Source organism: Carassius auratus, unplaced genomic scaffold (genome assembly GCF_003368295.1).
Source record: "Carassius auratus strain Wakin unplaced genomic scaffold, ASM336829v1 scaf_tig00216704, whole genome shotgun sequence".
Taxonomy (NCBI): Eukaryota; Metazoa; Chordata; class Actinopteri; order Cypriniformes; family Cyprinidae; genus Carassius; species Carassius auratus.
In genome coordinates, this window is record NW_020528698.1 from 107,374 (window position 1) to 134,201 (window position 26,828).

General features: G+C 36.4%; 1 protein-coding gene across 1 annotated transcript in view; it reads right to left on the bottom strand.

Moving 5' to 3' along the window:
* Positions 1–24,261, bottom strand: part of LOC113098821 (GRAM domain-containing protein 4-like) — an 84,457-nt gene extending 60,196 nt beyond the window's left edge. The window contains exon 1 of the mRNA XM_026263913.1: positions 23,981–24,261. Within this exon, the coding sequence (XP_026119698.1) occupies positions 23,981–24,009 (29 nt within the window). The 5' untranslated portion in view covers positions 24,010–24,261. The remainder of the gene's footprint in view (positions 1–23,980) is intronic.
* Between the last annotated feature and the right edge of the window lie 2,567 nt (positions 24,262–26,828).

Genomic DNA, 26,828 nt, shown 5'->3' on the forward strand with positions numbered 1-26,828 from the left:
TATATCATCCTGTCAATTTAATTAGTCAATTTTTGGCTCATTTGAGATTACTGGAATTGGCTAATGCTCATGTCGACTACGTTGAAAATATAAGAAAATACTTAAGAAAATATAATGGTGTAAGCGCAGTGGGTAAGACACACACCTTTGGTGTGAGAGATCCGGGTTTGAATCCACTGTGGGACACCAATGTGTCACTGAGCAAGACACTTAACCCCCTAGTTGCTCCAGAGGCATGCGACCTCTGACATATATAGCAATTGTAAGTTGCCTTGGATAAAAACGTCAGCTAAATGTAAATGGAAGATTTTGACTATAATTTTAATAAATTAATACAATTAAATTTATATAAAATATTTTTTTTAACTCCAATGAATGATTTTTTGTAAAAAGTAAACATGTCGTTAAAACATTTACAGATGCCAACTAAAAGCCTATGAAAATATATAAATAAATATGTTATTTAATCAATGTTTACCCAGAAGTCACCTAACTGACACACACTCATATTCTCATGATTTTCACAAAACCATGTGAATGAATATTCTCAGTAGTCTCTTAAAAGGGCTGACCTTTTAAAGCAGAAAATGCTTCTGTTCTGAAGACCAAAGCCAAAAGAACATCTGGTAACACTTTATTTGAAGGGGGGTGCTTAAGACTGACATGACACCTTCATAATCATGACATGACATGTCATAACTATGAAGGAAGTTTTATGCATGTTTATAACAACTGTCGTTAAGTGTCATTCGATCAATTATGTCATTTTTAATGCAAAGATTACATTGTTTGTGATATGAGTCATTGTTATAGGTTAGGTTTAGGGCTAGGATTAGGACTATGGAGCTAAAATATGGCGTGCGGACCGGTCCAAAAATAAGGGCCGTTACATAGTCAACGGGAGAAACGCAAGCAAGCAACGCGAGCGACGCGCTCCCTTTCATAGTCTAAACAGTGGACGCAAACGTCATGGGCGATGAGTGTATGCAATACACCGCTCATGCAACAGGGGGGTAGTAGAGTCGGGTGATATTAGTAGAGTCGGGTCGTGTGACATTCAGATCACAATGGCAACTGAAGAGGAGTGTATTCTGTTGCTGATGAACTATCGTATAAATGTGGATGAATACGTATAAGTTCGCATAATTTTTCCTCTTCGCCCGCCATTGTATTCAAACCTTCTTCTTCTGTAAACACAATATACTTGAATTAATGTACAATACTTGCAATGTCGCCCCCACCGACAACGCATAGTATTGCGTGCATCGGCGCATCGAGTATCAAAAACTAGGACGACACATTTGGCTACGCACCGACGCATAATGGCGGCCGAAGCGTAACGATGCGTAGCCTCGGGAACACGTATGCGTACAGATGCGTTGACTATGAAACGGCCTTAAGGCTACTGACTTGTCGCGGGAATTCACCGTACAGTTTCCAGTAGCCACTGAGTTTACCACTGACAGGCCGTGGGGGCATCAGTATACACACTCACCTCACTCAGCGAACGACTCACTTTCCTCAGCGAACGAATCGCTTTCCTCACGCAGCGAACGACTCACTTTCCTCAGCGAACGAATCGCTTTCCTCACGCAGCGAACGACTCACTTTCCTCAGTGACTGACTCACGCAGCAAACGACTCAATTTACTCATGCAGCCTGCGACTCACGTTGCGTAGCCGGAGACTCTTTTGTGAATGCATGGTTAACTTTTTTTTCTGCAGTCACTAGGCTATACAGAGATGTTTTAAAAAAATCTATATTTTGTAAAATATAATAAAAAATAAACTTGATAAAAAATAAACCTGAACTATAATCTAAACGTGTATTTTCATACAATTTCATAAATAAGTAGGCTAATAAATAATAATAAATAATAATAATAATAATAAATAATATATAGTGAGAGCGCTAAGCAATAAAAAAATAAAATAAATTATATTCATACATATATTAATATTATATATTTAAATTTATTTATACAGTGGTCTAATTTTAAAATTGTTTTAGGGGGGATAGAGTCTTTTTCTTGGTCCTGTAGCTTAATTTTACATAATGATTACAAATTACAAAATCATAATTTTTAAAAACGTTTTATTGAAAATGTTGCCTTATTTTTTATTCTGATCAATTTTTGGTAAATATTTAGCTAAATGTGATTTTGTGCTGGTAGTAGACTAGTGCTGGCACCTTGATAAATGATGACAATAAAACTGGCAGTAGGTGACAGCAAATCCATGGTTTAAGTATTTATTGAATCATTCAAATCTAATTTTTCGTTCAAAACGGCTGATTCCATTCACCCCCGCCCCCCGAAAAAGAAAAAGACTCTATCCCCCTAAAACAATTTTACAATTTTGACAAATGTATAAATAAATTAGAATATATAATATTAATATACATATGAATATAAATTAAATTACAGTAAAGGTTAAAAGCTTAATAATTTATTTTTTAAGTAACGTTTCCTGGGGTCCACAGTTTATAAAAACGTAGTACTGGGGTTTTAGCTGTTTGCTCTGGGGTTTTAGCTGTTTTTCTAACCTGTGCCTTTTTATTTTTTTTATTGTTTAGCTTAGCTCTCACTATATATTATAATAGTTTATATCATATTTTTTTAAACATAATTTATTTATTAGCCTAATGAAATTGTATGAAAATACAGATGTTTAGATTATAGTTCAGGTTTATTTTTCATTATGTTTTATAAAATATTGATTTTTTTTTTTTAATATCTCAGTATAGCCTTGTGACTGCAGAAAAAAAGGTAACCATGCATTCACAAATTTGCAATAGACAATTATTTCATTTTATTGAAATGTACACATTTTCGAATATTTAAATATTATATCTAAATATTCTTTTGGATGTAATATAGAAGTCACTTTAATTATAATATCCGGTCCCTACATGAAGAGAGAGTCAGTGGTCTGCTGCGTGAGGAAAGTGAGTCTCCGGCTACGGAAAGTGGGTCGCCAGCTGCGGAGAGTGTGTCTCCGGATGCACAAATTTAAGTGAGTCGCCGGCTGCGTGAGGAAAGTGAGTCGTTCGCTGCGTGAGTCATTCGCTTAGGAAAGTGAGTCGTTAGCTGCGTGAGTCGTTCGCTGCGTGAGGAAAGTGATTCGTTCGCTGAGGAAAGTGAGTCGTTCGCTGCGTGAGGAAAGTGATTCGTTCGCTGAGGAAAGTGAGTCGTTCGCTGCGTGAGGAAAGTGATTCGTTCGCTGAGGAAAGTGAGTCGTTCGCTGAGGAAAGGGAGTCGTTTGCTGCATGAGGAAAGTGATTCGTTCGATGAGGAAAGTGATTCATTTGCTGAGGAAAGTGATGCTGAGTCCCAATTCGCATACTATCCGTCCTAAATAGTATGCGAAACTAGAATTAGTACGTCCCAAATCGTAGTATGTTGAAAAGAGTATTCCAAAGATACCCGGATGGTCTACTATTTCCGGTTTGAATTCGAAGTGCAGATCAATGCACACTCTAAGTGCTAATATTGCCCACAACACATTGCGTACGGGAGGGAGGAGCTTTGCGATGGCTTTGCAGTGATGTAAACATGGCAGCCGGGTGCAGCAGCGGAGATGCTTTTGAAGTGTAAGAAGTGTAAGAATTCAAATGTTTAACCCTAATTAAAGTTATATTTTATTTCGTTACACACATTGCACATGAACGTCAGAACCAGCCGCCTCGCAAACGACCTGCGTTTGGTTCTACGACGACGCAGCCCTGCTTCTTCACTCTTCAACTTGGTAGAAGAACACATTGTAAAATGTATTGTGAAAAAAAAACGATGAGAAAAAAAGATGGGAATAGTAAATAACATTTTATTGGACATAAAGAATGAATGAAACGTTAACAGTTGTGGTCTGTGTAACTAGGCAACCACGTTGTCGTTCACGTTGCATGACGTCATCGAAGTATGTTCCAGAACATGCATACTCTTTTGCTACACACACAAAAGTATGTACTTTTTCCTCACAAAAAAAGTACATACTTTTAGGTCGTAGCATAAGTAGGCAAATTGGGATTCAGCACATGTCGTTCGCTGCATGAGGAAAGTGAGTCGTTCGCTGAGGAAAGTGAGTCGTTAGCTGAGTGAGGTGAGTGTGTATACTGATGTCTCGCCGGCCTGTCAGTGGTAAACTCAGTGGCTACTGGCAACTGTATGGTGAATTCCCGCGTCATGCACACACTACATTCACATATGCACACATAGGATTCATACATGCACACACATAATTCATAAATACACACACAGGATACACAAATGTGCACAAAATTCACAAATGCACACACAAAATTTAAAAAGCACAGAAGATTCACAAATACATACAAAATTCAGAAATGCACACAAAATTCAGAAATAAACACACAATTCAGAAATGCAAACAACATTTACAAATACACTCAAGATTCACAAATGCACAGAGATCCCTGAAGTGCCATTTTTGGATTTCCCAAATGATTTGTGCATGTCACTATTTTAAAAGTGCTTCAATAACTGACACAATGTAACAGTTTCAACTATTGCACAATTTGAAATATAAAATAATTTGTGTCCTGCTTAAGTTTTACAGGCCCAACAATTCCATATGAACCCAGATTAACGTCCCAAGGTTACGAATGTAACCCTAGTTCCTCGAAGGAACGAGATGCTGTGTTGAACGCTTTGGGGCATGCCTTTGGCAAGACAGACTCTGAATATCGTGTGCAAACTGTCCAATGGAAAGGCATGACATCACGGATGTCACAGGTGCTTGAGCTGGATACATACAATTAGCTTCTTCTGGTCGGACTCCCAGATTGGAGGAGGACAGCAAAAGGCCTGCAGTACTATTGATTTTGGTGTGACAGAGGGAACTTTTGTAACATAACCCGCTCGAGTGTACACCAAGTAGACATTCAAAAGGCCCTTTTTAATGTGCATTTGCAGCCTTTGACTGCTGAGTGCCGCTTTAACCACAAGTTATCAAACAAGAGCATCAAAGCACATTTTCGCTAATAGATGTCAATTTGCCTCGCTGATGTGCTGATTTGATGTGATTTGATGGCTTCAGTCAGGGAAAATGAAAGGAAAACACTGTAGTTAAAATATTTAATATCCACAGACGAAAGTTTGGTACTTATGAATTTATGTGCATTTCTTAGAACGAATTCAAGCAGGATAAATGTCAAGCCTGTGCCTGAACCTGTGATTATATTTTCTCTAATCTACATGGTATTAAACCATATTTTAGATTTGACACATTTAAATGGTGTGCAGTATTGTTTATATTATATTAATTATGCGTTATATTATTCAAAATAAATTGTGGTTTACTTTGCATTGGAGCATTAAATATGGTAGCCTATTTTAGGGGGGTTGGCTACATGGATTAATATGCAAAATGTCAATATTTTCATATATTATGCCTATATTTTAATTTATATTTTCAATACAAATATATTCTTTCCTTTAATAAAACAACATGCATTTTTGTTATTCGTTACCTGTCCTTTAACTTATTGGGGAAAAAACATTTGTCTTTGATTAAGAAATTGTTGCATGTTTAAACATGAAGAACTGTATAATTTCGTCTCATTATTTATTCCTAATTAGCCTAAAACAAGAAACAAATAAAATTAAACCTGCACGATTAAATCTTTGAAACTCTAAAGAATGGACGGATTAATAAAATGTCCTCACGATTAAACTCAAGTTTTCTCATTATAATCAACAAAATACACACGATGTAAAAAAGAGCTTCATTAACTGAAAACATAAGTGATTTTATAGGGAGCCTTCTTTAATTGCTTTTAGTGCTGGGCGATAGCATATGGCCTAAAAAATAATAATAAAATAATCAGATTTATGATTTAAATCAATTTTTAAATCAATATTCAAATGACAAAGACATTTTTCAAAACAAGTTTTAATATAGTTATAAACTTATAACTGAGACAAGATGATAAAAAACTGTTATTACCTTAATGCTGGAAAGACCTTTATTTTATTATATTATTATTTTTTATTCTATTTTATTTATCATTATTATTTTTTTGTTGTTGTTAATACTAGCCCATCAGCTGTGCAAATTTTGTTTGTGAGGAAAATAACAGTACATTTTTGTCAGTTATTTTATATAAACAGATCGATTCATTTCTTCAAGATTTCAAAATCAAATAGCCTACTGATAATGCTCTGTAAGATTACATTTGTTTGAATGCATTATTACTAAAGCGATTGCGTGTGAATGTGCTTTATCTGTTTAAATCATGCTTTAACCCGAAAATAATCAGTAAAGGAAACAGACAAACTCATATAACCTTTAACATCCCGTTCGACTATTGCAGTCATTATACCCTGATCAAGCCATAGCTAAATATGTTTAACATGAATTCTTGCTGAATATGCAGTTATATTATGGGCTGTTGGCATGAATTGTACTCTGATGGAAGCTCCAGTCAGAATCACACCGCTCAGCTCATCCTTTGCTCAGCGGCGTGTCTCTGTCAGACTCGTGGTGGAGGGTTGAGCCACTCTGAACTACGGGAGAACTGAGTGGTGCGTCGGTGGATGTTAAAAAGAAAACCAATTTTCATTCAAACAAACCGAAGTAAATTACAAATTCGAGTTCATTTATAAAATCGATTTATCACCCAGCCCTACTTGCTTTCATATTATTTAATGAAAAAATGCTATTTAAATGCAGGTGTGTAAAATATGTGCAAGATTTGCACTGCACGTGTGCAGCTTTTATTCTTATTTATTTTATCTTCATTACAAATCTTGTTTGGTTTCATTTTGGATAATTGCATGTAAAAAATAGTTTTCATTGTAAAGCAAAATGTGAATTAATATTCATATGCAAGTATTTGTGCAAAAATTATTAATTCGCATTAATGACAGGGTGCATTAATATTCAACATTCAACAATCTGTGAATGTTGCATTTCTCGGTCGGAGAGAGCCAGCACTGTGAATTTCATCTTGCAGCAGACAAGAAAACATTTGTTTATTAATAAATAATTAAAATGTCTCATTTTTCACAATTATTAGGCTACTTCTGCACGTACTTTGTGGCAAACCTAATGCATGTGCTTAAGTGCGGAATATATTAATATTTGATTTTGTAAATGTAATATAAATCTCTGAATAGTTGAATATAACAAATGAACGGCTAGAACTAGAAAAACCTTACGTGGGGACAGCCAATTTTTTTTGTCTATAACCAAAACAACAGTCCTATATAAACCTGTTCAGCAATTTTGAAAGCCTCATAAGACACTGTCCATATGAAAGAGCAATTCACACCTTTATCTCGACCCCCACAAGCCACACATAACTAACCCCAAAAACCCAACCCCCTCCGGCTGAACAGAATTCGGTAATCTTTGTATTCATTATATTCTCGCAGCCCATATTATTATTTTCACAAGACCATAATGATAATAACAAATCATCAATTAATAATTAATAATTACTTTACGAAATCATTGTTATTTTTGATCGTGGATGTTTGCGGAAGGCTTTAAGGCCAAGCGGAATCATCTGTTCCTGCCTCACAGCGCGGGACTCACACTCAGTAATGCAGCTTCACTGTCTGCGGTTTGACTTTACTGAATCAGATTGAGGCGAATACAACTTATTGATAATGAGACCAACATTTAGCAAGCAGGAAAACATACCTGAAGGAAGACGTATTTCATTGAGCTAATGCTGTTAAATAGAGAGAGAGAGAGAGAACTAGTCTAGGGCTATTAAACTTAGAGCTCATTATCTCAAATCCAAAACACCAGAAACGTTATGCATTTTATGAATATGAAATGTTATGAAAAGTATGCATTTTATTTATTCACATGCAGTATGGTTGTTGGTATTTAGCAGTTAAAACTTAATTAAACTAGAATTTAAATACTATTAAACTAACTTTAAATTCTCAAGGAGTTTACAAGTAAAAAAAGGTCTAAATGAACTTGTGTTAATAATATAATTAGAACTAACTATATAATTAGATTTTTTTTTTTACATGAACAATTCCTGTATAAAATGGGACAGCAATCTATATCAAACATTTTTAAATCATCCACAGCTGAGCAAGATCATTTTCAGATGCAAAAAAAAAAAAAAAACCTGGATAGCCTATATTAGACCCAGGCTCTGCTCTGAAGTATAAAATTATAACGGATAAATCGCCTATTTTTATTTGCTGCATGTCTTCTTTATTTTTATTTTTTTAAACACGCTAAAAAATAAATTAAGCTTGTCAGAGGAAAAAAAATATAAGTCGTCTATAGTTCCATTTTAACGGATTCATCACCTATTCTCTATTTGCTGCATGTTTTTTTTTTTTTTTTTCACACGCTAAAAAATAAATCAGAGTTTGTGAGAGGAAAAAATATAAGTCATGTATAAGTAGGGATGTGTACCGAAACCCGGTATTAAACTGGCCCCGGGGCTAAATTATGAAAGACCATATCAGTAAGATCTGACGCTATCGGTTCTGCTTTCGGTACTGGAACAAGGGAAAAAAATTATGTACTATGTATTTTTTGCTTAATAATGATATCGTGCACATTTTATCTCACCAAACATTTCTAATGTGCGATCATATTAAGACGTTCGTCTGTGAGATCTGCGATTTATAAAATAATAAAACATATATTTCCCTCAAGAATAGTCATGTTTTTGTGGTTGTTTTAATTTAAACGTTTCTGCTTCTATTTTAGCCAATTTATTTTTCAATAAACTAAAACAAAAATAATAATAAAAAAAGGAAAACGAATACAGCTCGTTATCAGACTGTAAAAAAAAACATACGATGAAAAAGTCATGACAACACATTTTGAAGGTTGGTAACTTTAACTTACAGAAATAATTTAAGCAATTTAATGCGTTTTTATACTAGTTTATATCTGAATTTTTAATACTATTAAACTGAATGCAAAATCTCGTGGAATTTTAGGTTTAAACGGGTGAAAATGCCACAGTGAATATTAAATATAGCTTATATAACAGAAGACCTTGATTGCATGTTACCATGAAACTAACAAAATAATTCGATTTTTTATTATTATTAACAATTCATGTATAAAATGGGACAGCAACCTTTATATCAAACACTCTTACGTTACAGTACCCTATTGCGCAAGAGCGCACAAGTGAATGTGAAGAGAATTTTTAGGGGGTAGGAGGATTTTTTTATTCTTACATTTTCATATTCAATAAAAAAAATGGCATAAACACGAAATAAATAAGTAAATAAAATAAATTGATATACAGTATATCCACTTAGCTTACCTGTTGGGTTTACCTCTCTCATTCTGGACACATCCAAATGTTTCCTTATTCGTGATGTTGCGTATTTGCAGCTAAACTAAACTAAGGTAAAATAGGCTTTGTGGTTCACGTGTGTTTCAGTATCGATGGAAAAATATTGTAATGAGCAAAAATATGCCACAGTAGACCGCTGTTCATGCTGAACTGCGCTGTTTACAATGAATATATATAGGAACACACACATGGATTAGAACATTTTTATATTTTTATTCTGGTTTGTTTATATATATATATATATATATATATATATATATATATATATATATATATATATATATATACACACACACACACACACACACACACACACACACATATATATATATATATATATATATATATATATATATATATTTATACCTAGTAATGACTGTTTAATGACAATAGCATGCAGTAAGACTTTGTGTAAAGGTCTTTCTTTTACATTTTTACTGTAGCCTAAGACTATCCCACGTTTTTAAATTAACTCTTACTTTAAATTTTATTATGGTTTTTAAGGATGTTAAAATGTTATAATATAATGCTATTGCTGTTTTACTTGTCCTTCCATCTTAGTTTACAAACCGTCATTTTATTATTACAGTCAGTTAAAAATTCTTCCATTTGTGCCACCTGGCGGTAGTTAAGCGAATTATGTTAACACGCAACTGAATTCAGTTAATGCAACGGCCCCGCTGGGGTGGTATGCGCAGCGGTAAAGCCCATTTAGCTTGTCCTCCTACTGTATAAGAGTGCTTTGGCCATGCCAGGTGCAAAGTCTAGGTAGGTAGGGGTCAATGAAGGGGCCTACAGTTTAAAGGTTCAGATGTGTTATCTGAAATATTTTGAATTGGCTCGAATGGAGCTTACACATCTAAAACCACAATCAAGTCCCAGGGGGGAAAACGGGACTGTACTGGAGGCCTCAGCCTCATTGCACCATGGAGGAAACGTGTCACTATGGGGTGTCTGTCCACTGATTGATCACCGGAAGGGACATGGTAAGCTACAATGGCCTCCACGTAAACCTTTAAGGTGGAGTGGGTTAACCCTGCAGAGAGCTTGGCTTGTAGAAACTCCAGAACTGTACCAACTGGGCAGTTAACAGGGTCAAGCTGGAGATCTCTGCACCATGAGGTGAAGAGTTTCCACCTCAGGGCATACAGTTTCATCATTGATAGGCTAGTGACAAATGGTCAAAAAGTGCTTTAGTTTTTGAGATACCCCTACCGGAGGTAGAACTAAACCCAACAATGTTTTTCTTCATCTCTAAGGTCTCACATATATGAAATGGATTCTTGGCTAAAAAAATTTTACTGCTAAGATTGTTAAATTAACAGATATTGTTATACACCGCAAAGCCAATAAAGGACTAAAATACAGCCTGTCCGTATGGGAGTAAAGGCATATAAACTAATGCAGATCAATCACACAAGTTCTGAGAGCTTTGAAACTTTCCATGTTTGTAGTATTTCATATTTTTACACAAATCAATGCTATTGGTCAAACCCCACGTGGTACACAATCTAAAGTGTTGAAAATAGATCGAGAGCAAATCTCTTAACTCCATTGGACACTTCAAATGTCTGAGAATCCTCGTAACGCCACCTCTTCTTCACTCCGCGGCAGGAGCTTCCACTGCATTTTGTGTCCTCAGCATTTTAAGTCGCAACGATTGAGAAATCCTCATCGAGCAACACATAAAGCAAGCCTTAACTCTGATTTTGTCTGTTTTAAACTATGATATCAGTTATTGATGTATTTTAAATGTCTACTTATTACTAGGCAAGGCAAGGCAAGGCAAGTCAAGTTTATGTATATAGCACATTTCGAACACAATGGTAATTCAAAGTGCTTTACATAAAATAAAGTAAAATACTCATGAAGAAAAATAATAAAAAAAATAAAGACAAGCAATTTTAAAACTTTTAAAATGAAAAAATCTACGAATTTTAAAATGAATTTAAAAACAGTTAGAAAATGCTTTTACATTAAAAAAAAAACAGTGAAAATATAGTGCAATCAGTTCGGACATTGCACAGAGCTCATTCAATAAATGCACAGTTGAACAGATGAGTTTTGAGTCTAGATTTAAATGTGACTAGTGTTTTAGCACATCTGATCTCTTCTGGAAGCTGATTTCAACTGCGGGCGGCATAGTAACTAAAGGCGGACTCCCCTTGTTTTGTGTGAACCCTTGGTATTTCTAACTGACTTGATCCTAGTGATCTGAGTGGTATGTTAGGTTTATATTCATTGAGCATATCTGCAATATAGTTTGGTCCTAGGTCATTTAGTGACTTATATACGAGTAAAAGTACTTTAAAATCAATCCTAAATGTAACTGGAAGCCAGTGTAAGGACCTGAGGACTGGTGTGATATGCTCAGATTTTCTGGTTCTGGTCAGAATCCTGGCAGCAGCGTTCAGGATGAGCTGCAGCTGTCTAATGGTCTTTTGGGAAGGCCGGTGAGGAGCCCATTACAATAGTCCACCCTGCTGGTGATACAGGCATGAACAAGTTTCTCCAAGTCTTGGCTGGAAACAAAACCTCTAATTCTTGCAACGTTTTTGAGATGATAGTATGCTGATTTAGTTACTGCTTTGACATGACTACAGAAACTAAGGTCTGTCTCCAGAATCACACCAAGATTCCAGACTTGATTTTTAGTTGTTTGACCCCTAGAGTCAAGGTATGCATTTACCTTGAGAACTTCATGTTTGTTTCCAAATGCAATGACTTCAGTTTTTTCCTTGTGTAACTGAAGAAAGCTCTGGCACATCCAACTATTAATTTTATTAATGCATTGGCAGAGGGAGTAAATTGGGCTGTAGTAATTTGGAGATAAGGCTAGGTAAATCTGGGTATCATCAGCATAGATGTGATAGGCAATTTGGTTCTTTCTAATTATTTGACTTAGTGGAAGCATATACAGGCTAAACAAGAGTGGTACAAGAATTGACCCTTGTGGGACTCCACATGTCATGGGCGTCCACTCAGACTTATGCTCTCCTAGACTCACATAATAGCCTCTCCCTTCTAAGTATGGCCGGAACCATTTGAGTACCATCCCAGAAAGCCCGACCCATTTTTTTTCCAGTCTCTGTAGAAGTATGTTATGATCGATAGTACTAGGGTTATTATTATTAGGCTTATTATACATGTGCATTGAAGTTTTAAAATGTATCTAATTTCTAATTCTACTTGTACTGAATTAAATGTTTTGGATACCAGCATTAAATTATTGTTTTTATTATTATTTTACTTGGCACTGTGCATGTAAAATACCCCAAGTAAGCTGACAGGTTTTATTTATGGGAGAAAAAAGGTCTGTCTACTGGCGCCAAGTAAGCCTATCTTTGCATAACTCTGTTTTTTTTTTGTTTTTTTTTACAATAACGAATGAAAATACTTAGGTTAGATACATTTGAGTAGGCTTGTTTTGTTAAAAATCCATAGCTGTAATGCTTCGGTGCAGAAGGAAGCCTGTGAACCACGAAGGTAACTTTGCACGCAGATTAGGCTAATTTCTGCCTATTACAGCCTAGTCACCTCATCATTTTTTGTTCTGCTTCACTTTTATAGCTCTTAAACGTTTAAAATAGAGTTTAGGAAGATGTATGTAACCACAGTTAGCTTTGGTTAACTATTGAAGCCTTTTCTCTTGTCAAAAGGCTTAACGCGACCGTCGACTTTATTTGCGGCAGATTAATTTGCGCCTTAATTTTTAGATTTTTCCTATTGGATGTTTGCGGTGGTACGTGATGAAAGCAGTTACCAGCTCACCACGCCCTTGGTACAAGCTACCACACCCTTGGCAGTATCAAACCATCTTGTTCCGTCAAAATCACTGTAGTGAGTCATGAGTTGGAATTGTGAGTATTGAAAATGATCAGGATAGAGTATTTTAGCATCTATTTAGCATAGCATTTATATAGTTATTTAGATTATTTTGTGTAGCCTATATCGTTAATTAGCATAGTTGTTAGTATAACCTTAGTATTGTTAGAAGCATAGTTAGTTAGTAGCATAGTATTGCATGCGTTAGGATAGCTTCAAGTTAGCATAGATTTATTTACAGTGGTCAGGATGGTAAGTGCTGGTTACAACAGCACGGATTGTATAGTTTTCCAGCAGACTTGAAAATTAGTCACCAGTGGTTGCATGCACTTGGCCTGAAAGACTGTGAGTTCCCGCCTAGAGCTGGAGTGTGCAAACTGCATTTTACGCACAATTGCTTCTCCAACGTAATGGAGGTGGAAATGGGCTTCTCCACACAGCTCACGTTGAAAAGCGACGCAGTGCCTTACTCGGAGACTGGCCCCATTCTCTCTTGCGTGGCTGCTTCGCTACCAACGCCGGATGCCTATCAGAATCTGGGAGTTAAGACCGCAGTTTGAGCCAGTGGTTTGAATTGATATGACTCAGGCCCTGGCCCTGTGTCCTCAGACACCTCGACATCCTCCACTTCAGGTGAAGATGGGGGGAGAAAAGTCTTCTACTTCAAATGAACGCTCTGTTGCAAAGCTACTGGCGTCACTAGAGTCACTCTCCATTTTAGCGACTCTGACAACATTTTTCAATTAATCTGTCACTGCGTGTCTCAGGTTCACGCCCCACCCGCTCAGCCCTGCCCTCGGTTTGTCCCCTCTATCTCCACTGTGGTCTGCCCACTTTTCTGCATTTTTCAAATATTGCCAGTGGGTGGAGTCAGGCTCTGACCAGGGGTTTGGTTACCCCTTAAAGCCTTATCTCGTCAAAAGGCTAGACGCGACCGCAGACTTTGATGAACACCGCTTGCAGCAGTGACGTCTGTGTCTGTATCATTCTTATCAAGAGGCACCAAGATGGGCATCCTTGCACCAACCTGGATGAGCTGAGGTAAACACTAGCATCTACCACAGATTTGTCAGCAGCAAATCTACCCCCAACAGAAGATGGCTTCCAGTAACATGTGCTGAGAGCCATGTACCAAACAGCAGTGTGGCATCACAGCCACCTGGCCAAACCTCTTCTCTGAATCCCAGTTGGTAGAGGATGGAGGCTCAGAGAAGGTGGCTGCATTTAATCTGTGATGTTCCAGAAGGCACCAGCAACTAAAGGAGTTAGAGACCTCACCCACCTCTACTGTAAAGACGGAAACTGCACCGATGCCACCAAATGCCAGTGTCTTTCAGTGGGCTTGACCTGCACAGAGTTTTGCTTTGCCCTTTCCCAGACCGTCCAAATATGACCCACTTTGTCACTGATGACAATGTGGATGAGTGGTGTGTTGCAGTCGTAACATCATGGGGGGGTTGACCCCAGAATGTTTCAAGAGGGTCAGGCTGCAGGCTTGCACTTGCACTCTCAGACTTGCACACTCAGACACTTGCACTTCCGCTAGTGACATCTCTTGCAGTCTTTATTTTTTATTTTGTTGAATTTTTTTATTACTTTTCATTTGAATTTCATATTGAATTTCAAACATTTTATATAGCCAGGTGGTGAAGACAAGAAAAAAGAAACTGAATTACAATGTCACTTGCAATCGCTACACTCTAGCACTCTTCGCTACCTGTGACATCACTTGCAATCAACACAAATCGTACATGTTGCCAATGGAGACAAGACGCTGTGGTGGTGATTAAATGATTAAAACTAATTTAGTACTATAACGTACAGGGTCCTGCAAGAAAAAGACAAGCCTGGCAAATCCATGGCCAGAACACCAGAATATGAACGTTTGCGCAAAGTCTCTAGCTAAGTGTAGAAAAAACACTTAACATGGCTTAATATATTAAGATGCTATTAAATTATCAAATTAAATATACAGTTCATTAATATATGGAATATGTATATAGTATTTTCCACACATACCATAAAACATGGCATAATGGACCAAGATAATAAAGGCCAAACTCAATATGCTTCTCTACATTATTAAAATACATAACTAATATGTCACGCTCTCAGTCTCTGTTTTCCTGGGTGTTCCCTAGTGAGCTCACTTCTCCTTAGGCACTTCACCATAGGCACTTTAATTCCTCTAGTCTGGTTGTGTCTTCACAGTAATTGCACTCCAATTAGAATCGCACAGGTGCTGACAATCCTCTGTCATTAGTCTCCCTATGTATAGCTGTCTTTCTCTGTCATCTGTATGGAGTCCTTACCCTATGTGTGAGTTGTGCTCGTCTCCCGAGTTTTCCCTTACCTTCTTGTTCCTCCGAGTTTCCTATCCGTTTCATCCGGTTCCCTCTTTTATTTGGTTTTGTCTCTCATGACTGTTTATTTTGTATTTTTCCTTTGTTACAATAAATCATACCCTGCAATTGGATCCTGCCCTCACTTTGTGTTTTTCCCAAAACCCAACCGTCACATAATATGTATAGGCAATCAGGTGAGCCCAGAATAAACGCAACATGCAAAGTTTCACATTAAGCATTTTTCCATATAGAATAAACTGTCTACAACTTGTTTATATCACTTTGTCCATTAAGCTACATTATGCGTTTTATTTATAATGATTTTCTATAGGAGGAAAACGTTTAATGTACAATTTAACGCACTGCGTTCTTTACTCGTCTTCTTGCCAGTACGGAGCTGATCCTTTTAAAATCACTTAATGCATAATGCCCGTTCATATTTGCTGGTCTGTATATACTTTGAGTCAACAACAAGACATATATAGGCTAGGCTAGGCCTACTGAATTGTCTTTATCATCTTAGTCTGTTATTAGGCCACATTAAGCGTTATGTTGTATGGGAGGACAAAGTTTGCACATTGTGTTCATAGCCATCTGCTTGCCTTGTAGTACATTGAATAATAACTATATATCGAATTTGATCTTTTAATTGAACTTAATGTTTCTGAATACATAATGCCATATTAAAAGTGTTTGTTTTTTTCTACAGGAGAAAAACGCTTAACGAAAGACTTTGTGCATTGGGTTCATATTCTGCTGTTCTGTGGCCAAGGTCCGTGCTTTTTGCAGGACCCTGTACGTTATAGTACTAAATTGGTGTTAATCGTTTAATCACCACCACAGCGTCTTGTCTCCACTGGCAATATGAACCATTTGTGTTGATTGCAAGTGACATCACAGGTAGCGGAGAGTGCAAGTAGCGATTGCAAGTGACATTGTAATGTAGTTTATTTTTTCTTGTCTTCGCCACATGGCAACTGTTATAAAATGTTGGGAAATTCAAACAAAAAGTTATCAATAAATAGAACAAAATAAAAAATAAAGACTGCAAGTGACGTCGCTAGCAGAAGCAGTGTCTGAGAGTGCAAGTGCAAGTCTGCAGCCAGACCCAAGAGGACCAAGACTTGCACTTGCACTCTCTCAGACTTGCATTCTCAGACTTGCACTCTCAGACACTTGCACTTCCGCTAGCGAATGTTTTATTTTATTTTATTGATTTGTTTTTTTACTTTTTGTTTGAATTTCCCACCATTTTATAACAGTAGCCAGGTGGCGAAGACAAGAAAAAAATAAACTAAAGTACAATGTCACTTGCAATTGCCACTTGCACTCTCCACTACCTGCGACACTTGCAAAAGACACAAATCGTGCTTGTTGCCAATGGAGACAAGAAGCTGTGGTGGTGAATAAACGAAACGCGTTTCGCGTTAAGCATTTCTCCATATAGAATAAACTGTCTACAACTTGTTTATATCACTGTCTTTGTCCATTAAGCTACATTATGTGTTTTATTTATAATGATTTTCTATAGGAGGAAAACATTTAATGTAACGTTAAATTTAACGCACTGCATTCTGTACTCATCTGCTTGCCTGTACGGAGCTGATCCTTTTAAAATCACTTAATGCATATCATAAGGCAAGTTCATATTTGCTGGTCTGTATATACTTTGAGTCAACAACAAGACATATAGCCTAGGCCTACTGAATTGTCTTTATCATCTTAGTCTGTTATTAGGTCACATTAAACGTTTGCATTGTGTTCATAGCCATCTGCTTGTCTGATTGCCTTGTAGTACATTAAATAATAACTATAGTATATATCGAATTTGTTATTTTAATTGAACTTAATGTATGCTAATACATTATGCCATATTAAGTGTTATTTTTTTTTCTACAGGAGGAAAACGCTTAACGAAAGACTTTGTACATTGCGTTCATATTCTGCTGTTCTGTGGCAACAGATTTGCCGGTCTTGTCTTTTTCTTGCAGGACCCTGTACATTATAGTAGTAGGCCTACTAATTTAGTTTTAATCGTTTAATCACCGCCACAGCTTATTGTCTCCATTTGCAACATGCACGATTTGTGTTGATTGCAAGTGACGTCACAGGTAGCGGAGAGTGCAAGTAGCGATTGCAAGTGACATTGTAATTTAGTTTCTTTTTTCCTGTCTTCACCACCTGGCTACTGTTGTAAAATGTTGAAAGATTTAAACAAAAAGTTATCAATAAATAGAACAAAAAAAATAAAATAAAAATAAACAAAAAGACTGCAAGTGACGTCGCTAGCGGAAGCACAAGTGTCTGAGATTGCAAGTCTGAGAATGCAAGTCTGAGAGTGCAAGTGCAAGTCTGCAGCCAGACATTTCTCGCCAGTCCCTTCTCCAATGGTTACCAAAAGCAGTTCATGTTCCAAATGGTTGCTGCTAGAAAATAAACTAAACAGTCTGAGAAGACAGGGCTCATTTCCCCAAAGAGTGTTTGTTTCTTTAGTTAGATTGCCATTTGTTTTAAGACAGTAATTACTTATATATCATTGCTCTTTTTGTTGTTTTTGATTGCTTCCACTGTCTTCATCTGTAAGTCGCTTTGGATAAAAGCGTCTGCTAAATGAATAAATGTAAATGTAATGTAAATCTAGATTAAAGACCCATCTCTTTAACCTGGCTTACACATAAAATACTAATATGCATTTAATATCCAAATCCGTTAAAGAATTTGTAGGCAGCATTAACCTCTGGCTTGCTTAGTTGGGGTCACTTCATCTACAGAGATATCATTGACTTGATTGCAAATAAATGCACAGACACTATTTAAACTGAACAGAGATGACATCATTGAATTCAATTTTGCATTATTGAAACACTTTTTTTCCTAATGAATGTTGTTCAGTTGTTTGACGCAATGTATTTTGTTTAAAGCGATATAAAGTGACGTGACATTCAGCCAAGTATGGTACCCATACTCAGAATTTGTGCTCTGCATTTAACCCATCTGAAGAGCACACACACAGGTTGCCAATGGTTACCAAAAGCAGTTCATGTTCCAAATGGTTGCTGCTAGAAAATAAACTAAACAGCCTGAGAAGACAGGGCTCATTTCCCCAAAGAGCGTTTGTTTCTTTAGTTAGATTGCCATTTGTTTTAAGACAGTAATTTAAGTTGTATTGTGTGAAGTTAAGTTATAGTTTTATTAAAAAGTTCATTAAGTTAAAACTCCTGGTCTTCTGTTTGTGCTATGGTAAGGTGTTATCTTTCTATTTCAATCTTTGTTTCCATATAGTACAAGGTGCCATATGAAATATTTCATTATTAGATGTATCTTGTATTTGAATTTCTCAACATTCTTCTCACCACTGATAATGGGCTTTGGACATAATTAATATTTTAATCCTTTATTGATTTTGGGGTGTATAACAATATCTTTTAATTTAACAATCTTAGCAGTAAAATATTTTTAGCCAAGAATCCATTTCATATATGGGAGACCTTAGAGATGAGGAAAAACATTGTTGGGTTTAGTTCTACCTCCGGTAGGGGTATCTCAAAAATTCAGGGGCATTGTCACTAGCCTATGAGGGAGCTCTGGATTGGAGGAGGGTCTCAACAACCTCTGTTGAGTGAGCGGATACTATGAGTATCCCACCATTTCCTGGTTTGTACCATAGCATCCAGTCCCAGAGGAGCTGGATGAAATAGAGAGAAACAGAGGGGACATTGTGATATCTTGAGTTCTAAAGAACTCCATATCTACTTCACCACCTCGGGCCTCGGCCCTTGTCTCAACAGTATGCTCCCACAGTCAATCTCCCAGGAATATACATTGCTCCGAATGAGAGAACTTTGTCCTGGGACCACAGAAGTATCTGGTGTGCCAGCTTGTACAAGAGGCGCAAATGCAGATCTCTCTGGTGACTGATATAAGATATCGCCAATGTGCTGTTGGTGTGCACCAACACATGGTGACCTCTCAGGTCTGGGAGGAAATATTTCAATGCTCTATGCACAGCTAGCATCTCTAGACAACTGTTATGCCATGTCAGATGGCGACCGCTCCACAGGCAGGGTGACCACTAAAGATCGTACCCCAATCGGTGAGGGACGCATCTGTCGCTAGCGTTACACGACGAAAAAGAGCTCCCAGCACCAGGCCCTGATTCAAGAACCAAGGTTTCTTCCACATGTCTAAGGCAAGAAGGCATCGCCGCATGACCTTGATAGTGGGTTCCCCCTCGGGGAAAAGCCCTTGGTCTTGAGCCACCACTGTAGGGGTCTCATGTACAGCAGGCCAAAAGGTATCACGTTGGACGGAATTCTGAGGAATCTAATGCAATCAAACAATCAGACAAGTAGACACGGTCTAGATTGTGATAAAGTACACATTAAAGTGATATAACTACCTCCTCCTTATTAAATGGAGCTTAAACAACCAGACAAGTGGTCGGGTGTGGAAAGATTCACATCAAAACTGAAAATGATGTTATACACGCGTTGCCTCGACAGCGCGCAAATAACTTACACTCACACAAACAATATTAATCTCCTCGGAGATTAAATAGCTGCTCAATAACGCTACCAGTATAATGTTAGGCATAACATTATTTGTTGTATACTGGTGCCTATGTAACTTTATGTTTGTGCAACTACAAGCTCGCCGATGCCCTCCGTGTCAATCTCCTCGGAGAAAGAAAGGCAGAGCATCGAGCTCGATGCTCGGGGGGGAAGAACCGAAACTCAGGCTTCTGAGCCCAGGAATCGGGCAGATCTGATGGGTAAGGTAGGAGATAAGGATGTGCCCGTCTCCATTCCCTCCAGCAGATCTATCTGCGAACCCAACGTATGCTGGCGCCGCTCCGCCTCGGTGAAAGTGGGACTGATACCCCGAGGAATGCTGGCGAAGGCTCACTTCTTGAAGAGAGGCCTGTGGGATCGAAGCGTCCGCACGTGAAATCATGTGCAGTGCACTTTGACTGTTTGTATCCCCGCCTCCAAGATGATGACAGCTGCGCGGCACGTGCTTTTATAGCTTCCTGGTCCCTACGTCACCCCGCCCGTAACACCACAGCCTTCCATTGGACAGTTTTCACATGATATTCAGAGTCGGTCTTGCCAAAGGCGTTCCCCAAAGTGTTAGACGCAGCTTGAGTTCCTGAAGAGGAACTGCTTGTTATTTAAGTCACTTTGCTAACACAACCGATAAATGAATAAACTGTGAATGGCACAATCTTCTGTAGAGCTGTTTTGCAAATTTGAACTGAATAACAACATCGCTGCTTTTGTAGAAGAGCTTATTATAGTTGATTTGAACTTGTCTCAAATTGTTGAACTTCACATTGTTACTGATTTGAACTAAATAATGACACTATTTTCTTTTTGAATTGTCTCTGTAGCTGAGTTTCCATAATTAATTCTGTCATTTTCCGATTTATCTTGGTGAAGCTGCACTGGCACAGTCTGTGTACTGTATATAAAGTGCTATAAAAAATTAAAGTGACTTGACTTGACAAAATGTAAATATAAATGAATTAATATTTTCCATGGAAGCATGAAAGTCAAAAAGGTTTGAAACATGGGGTTCAGTATTTTATTTACTTATTGATTTATTGCTCTCCCAGATATAATTTAGTAAGTTAAAATGCCAAAATAAACAGGTAAGATAAAAAAGGTATTATTTACAGAAAATAATGGCATAGATTGTAGATGCAGACAACAAACAAGCGGGTCATGAGCTTTAATTGTAGCCATCTCACCCTGAAATTACATTATAAAACAGGGTTTTCCTTGAGAGCTCTTAGCATGGCCGTAGCCAGCTATGAGGTCACAGAGGTCTGGACCGCTGCTGAAGTGAATAAGTGTTGTGAGCGAGAGAGCGAGATGCAGCCTTTGTGTTGCCAGATCCAGCTATTGTAAGCATTTTTTGACTCGTTTTTAACTTAATTTGACACTTTAGAAAGTTAATAAAGTGGGAGGTAACGGTTTAGGGTCATTGTCAGCGATAGCTTTATCTTATCTAATTTCCAAAATATTTAAAATATTTTGTTTATTTTATTTATTTATAGGTTATATGTTTATATTAATAGCAATATCTGGTAACATTGCATCGCCGGCATTAGTCTGGCAGTAATTAAAAAAAGGCAGCGGCTATTTACACTAAGTGCAAATAGCTATAGATGTTAAAATAGCAGGATTTTCTGCTATTTATAATACCTATTGCAAATAGTGGCTATTATCTTCCCCTCAGTATTGTAGTACATTATAAAACAGTGTTCACTATTTCATGAGTGTAAATTTTAATTCAAATTATTAAATAGATGCCACCTTATTGGGACATTAAGCCCCAATTAAATACTTTATTTTCAACTTTTTGATTATTTACGTCATTTTCATTGAAAATAAATGCTTTTCTGATGTGATTTGAAAAGGGAGAAAAAAGTTGTCCAAAAGGCAGATTCAAACCTGGGTGAATCCTGTCAAAATACGTATGACACGCGGTTTATCGTCTGCACCACTAGATGTGATGATCGCCAATGGTCTAAAAAAAGTCCATGGACAGGGTATTGCTGACAAGATCTGACATTCAATAAGGGAAAAAAATATATATATTACTTGTCCCAAATGTTATCAACCCTATTCAAACGCTGTCTAACACTATAAACATTCATAAGAGCACTAGACAAAGTTATCAGCTATATAACGCTTATAAATAAAAACAATAACAGCAATATGATGTTCCACCCACAAAAATGTGTCCACCGATATAACACACCGATATCTATACTGCCCACATCTCCACACAAATATCCACCACCAAGGCCCTCTTCTAACCAAACACCAGATAGAGAGAACTGGGGGGACGCCATAACTTACAAAAACAAACAATGACAAGGACATTCATATCAGTGAGAGAGAAATTAAATTCTGTTCATTCAAGATCAAATCAATGATATATTAAAAAAAAAAACAAAAAAAAAAACCTATACTTCTTTATTTGTGCATGAGTCATTCTCAGAGTACAAATCTACAGGTGATGTCAACATAAACTCTCCCAGTGCAGGAATACTGGCTTAAATCAAAAAAATTGTTTGATTGAGAAAACAGTATATTCTGAAAACAGTGAATCTGAATATGACTGCATCAATCAGCGATCAAATGAATAGTTAATCATGAACCAATTAATTAAAAAACTTATATATCATTGGCTCAATAAATAAATAAAACATCAGATCAATGAATTGATGAGTCAGTGATTCAGCTGATTTAAATGATTTAGTTGATTTCTTAATGGAAAAATTAATCAGTGACTAATAGGTCAATGAATTAATAAATCCATGATTTAATTAATCACAAAATTAAATTGTCAATGGCACAACCGAATAAATGAAACAATGCATCAATGATTCAATGGATTCCATTGATTCAGTTGATTTCACAATAGTGTAATTAGTTACTCAATAATGCAATTATCAATGAACTATTAAATCCATGTATTAATTGATCAAATATGAATTAATATTTTAAACAACAGATCAATGAATTGATGGATCAACAGTTCCATTATTTTTAAATATTTTAATTGATTTTACAGAGGGTAAATGAATGAGTGACTCAGTAAGCAAATTAATCTGTGGATCAATTAATCAAAGGATTAATTTATCAATCACTTATTAGATTAATTAATCAATATATCAATGATTCAATTTATTTAAATGATTTAGTTTATTTCTGAATAAGCAAATTCATCAGTGACTCAATAATAAATATTTCAATAATTCCATAGAACAGTTAACCAAAGATTATTTAATCAATGATTTAACAGATCAGTTAATCAATGGATCAATTACTCAATTGACTTCAATGATTCAATTTATTTAATAATAAATCAATCAGTGACTCAATAGGTAAATTAATCATTAAATTAATAGATCCAATGAAACAATATCGATGTATCGGGTATTTGATTTTAATAATTCAGTTGATAAAACGATAAATGAAAGATGGATCAGTGAACGAGTCAATGAATCAGTCGATGAATCAATAGAGAAATAACAAATTAATAACTCCCTTTCAGAATCACGCGACGATCATCATTATCATCATTACATGACGGTGTTCATCATTATCGCAACATTAGTAACACACATAACTGCTCTAGGCCCTTGTTGTGTGGATACAATATATTCAGTGCTGTGTTCTACATAATGATACATATTGTTCCAAACATGAAACGTGTCTGAACGACAGAATAACGGTCACGTTCCAGCATTTAAATGTGACATTAAACAAAGAATGATCCATTCGATTATGACGTACACATACTTAGCTGTTTAAATCTGCGGGTCTTAGTGCGACACTGTCAGTGATATTAACAGTTTCATTTTAAAGATCGTCGCTCCGAATAGAAATGATTTAATCTATGAATTATGACAGTCCTGTAGACGCATACTGCAAAACGCCTGTTGCCCTCTTGAATATCATTACAGGACACGTTAAAGATCTACTTACCCAGCTCGCAAATCGTAGCAAAGTTTCATGAACCCTGCTGAAAGTCTGTGATAAATCCTTCAGTAACACCTGCTGGAAAACTGCTGGAAATATACACCAGATCCTTGAGCAGCAGCACACTCTTCCCCTCTGCTGTCTAAAAGAGCTGTGCGATGTCCCAAGAGTTTTGAGTATGTATGAATTATGTCAGTCCCAACCAGATAACACGGATCTGTGTGTCTTGATGTCACGGAACTCACACACAGCAGACGGGCATTTCTCCTAGACGCGTCCGCTTATCTCTTAAAGGGGCCGCAGCACCGTATTTTTTTATTTTATTTTATTTTAGGTTTTTATTTATTTTATTTTTATTTTTTTGTGTGTGTGTGGGGGGGGGGGGGGGGGGGTTGCTGTATTTGTTTGTTTGTTACTTTGATTTTTAATTCTTATCCCTTTGCTAATTATTATTATTATTATTATTATTATTATTATTATTATTATTATTATTATTATTATTATTATTATTATTATTATTATTTTCATTCATATTGCATGCAGCTTGACTATATATATAATATGTTACATGTGTTTTTGTATTTAACATTGTGATTATTGTGATTAAGTATTGGTCAATAATTCAGAGGTTCACTATTTTTCCACATTATATATTTTTAAATCAATTAATACATTTTACTTTAAAAAGTATTTATATTTTATATAAAGAACCTCATGATATGTAACTCTTCACTGTTTTCACTTTCACTTGAATCATGGCTAATTGCAAAACAATAGCAACAATAATACTGTTATAAAGTCTTGTATTATAATATCACAGTTGTGCTTGTAATATTAATGCATTCTCTTAATTAATATGATCTCATAAAAATGAATTTACTATTATTATGTCTAATAAAAATATTCATTTGTGGAAATGAAATTAGATATATATTTTAACCATTTATTTTATATGCTAAACTAAAAGGTACATTTATTCTGTATCTAAAAATAAATGGAGTTTAGGCCAAAACACTGTTCTGTAATTTCTACTATTCTGTAAAGTCACAATAAAGTAAATCAACAGAAACGAACGAAGCTCTTTCTGTCATATTATTTATTGTTCTGCCATTATTTGTATTTAATTAGTATGCTTGCAATAATAGATGTAGTAAATATTTTCTAAATTCAAAAATGCATATAGGTATAGTGTGTGTGTGTGTGTGTCAGAACCTCATAATCTCATGCTTACAATTTTCAAGCATTACTCTCCGTGACCATGGAAAGAACTCTCAAAATATTTTCTTTGACCAGGCTTGTGACCTTTGACTGCTAAACTTAGCTAATATTCACATTTTAAACATTCACATATTTCACTGATAATATTACACTGTATGCAAACCAAAGGTAAATCACTAACGTTTGGTTAGTCAGTATCCAGAGGAAAGCAATGCCTTATTAAATGTTACCAACCCAAAAACAAGAACATTCAATGTCTTTATTATTAGTCAAACATATCTGAATGAGCTGCTTTTCCGCTAGATGGCGCCAAAATGCCAGAGATGTTTATTTGGGTAACATTCTTGTCATTTTAATCACATAATTGGTTTAATGCTTTGACTTATATTTCAAATTTCATACTCATTAAACGCTAAATTACGCAAGATCCAACAAAATATTTTTAATTGATCCGCATCCGATGACCCCTTCAATACTAGGTTTCTTTACTTAATAAATCATTGGTGCCATTAATTATCACACTTCCTTACAAAACGTATCTTTAACCCTTTAAAAAAGATAGCGCACTAAGCAGTGGTTATCACCTTTAGTACACTGTATGTCAGTAGACTGCAGTCTTCTCAGAATCCATACGACCCAAGACTTCAGTTGTTGATTTGCCAGTAGATGGCGCTAAAGGAGTTGAAACAGCATAACAAATCATCAATTATCATGTTCATCATATGATTCATAAGTATTTCAGCATAAATAACTCTTAACTAATAAGCTGTTTAGATTGACTGTGTCAGAAAACTATTATTTTGTGAGTACTTTTCAGGAAATAACACCTGCTGGAGCACAAGTCACCCTGAGTGTTCCACATTTTGTTGAGATACATTTACATTTTAGGGGGAGAGTTAGATAAGTGGTTTTATCCTTAGGCAAGATAAATTAGATAAAACAAAGGTAAAACTAATTTGCATATTAATATTTCAGAGTGTCTGCTATCAACTGAAAAAAAGTAAAATACAATTAGTTATGTAAAGCTTACCCCAGAGCATGACACACTGCCTCTCAATTATCATTGTAGAAAAATATACTATATTCAGTAATTCACAGATAAGTCATATTGTTTTTCCACAATTAAAAAATAAAAATAAATACATTTTACAAAATGTACATGGTTTACACAAGAAAACGCCTCAAGGTTATGTATGTAACCCTAGTTCCTTGAAGGAATGAGACGCTGCGTCGAGCGCTTTGGGGAGCGTCCCTGACGAGACCGGCTCTGATTATCGTGTGCAATCTTTCCAACGGAAGGGCGTGACGTCACAGGAGGGGTGACGTAGCGACCAGGAAGCTATAAAAGCACGTGCCGTGCAGCTGGCTTCAGCTTTGAGTAGGGAAGCAAGCGCCGGCAGGGGTGCCGGGAGTATGGCTCTGCGATGCAGCGTCTTGTTCCTTCAAGAAACTAGGGTTAAATACTTAACCTTGAGGAGTTCCTTTTCAGGAACTCGAGCTGTATCGAGCGCTTTGGGGAACGATGTGCCCACGCTGCCAGACTTCCAAATCCCTGCCTAGTGTGTATCCAAAGAGCACAGCTAAGGCGAGAGAACAGAAGAGCCTGGAGTGACTCGCATATCAAGGTTGTAGAATC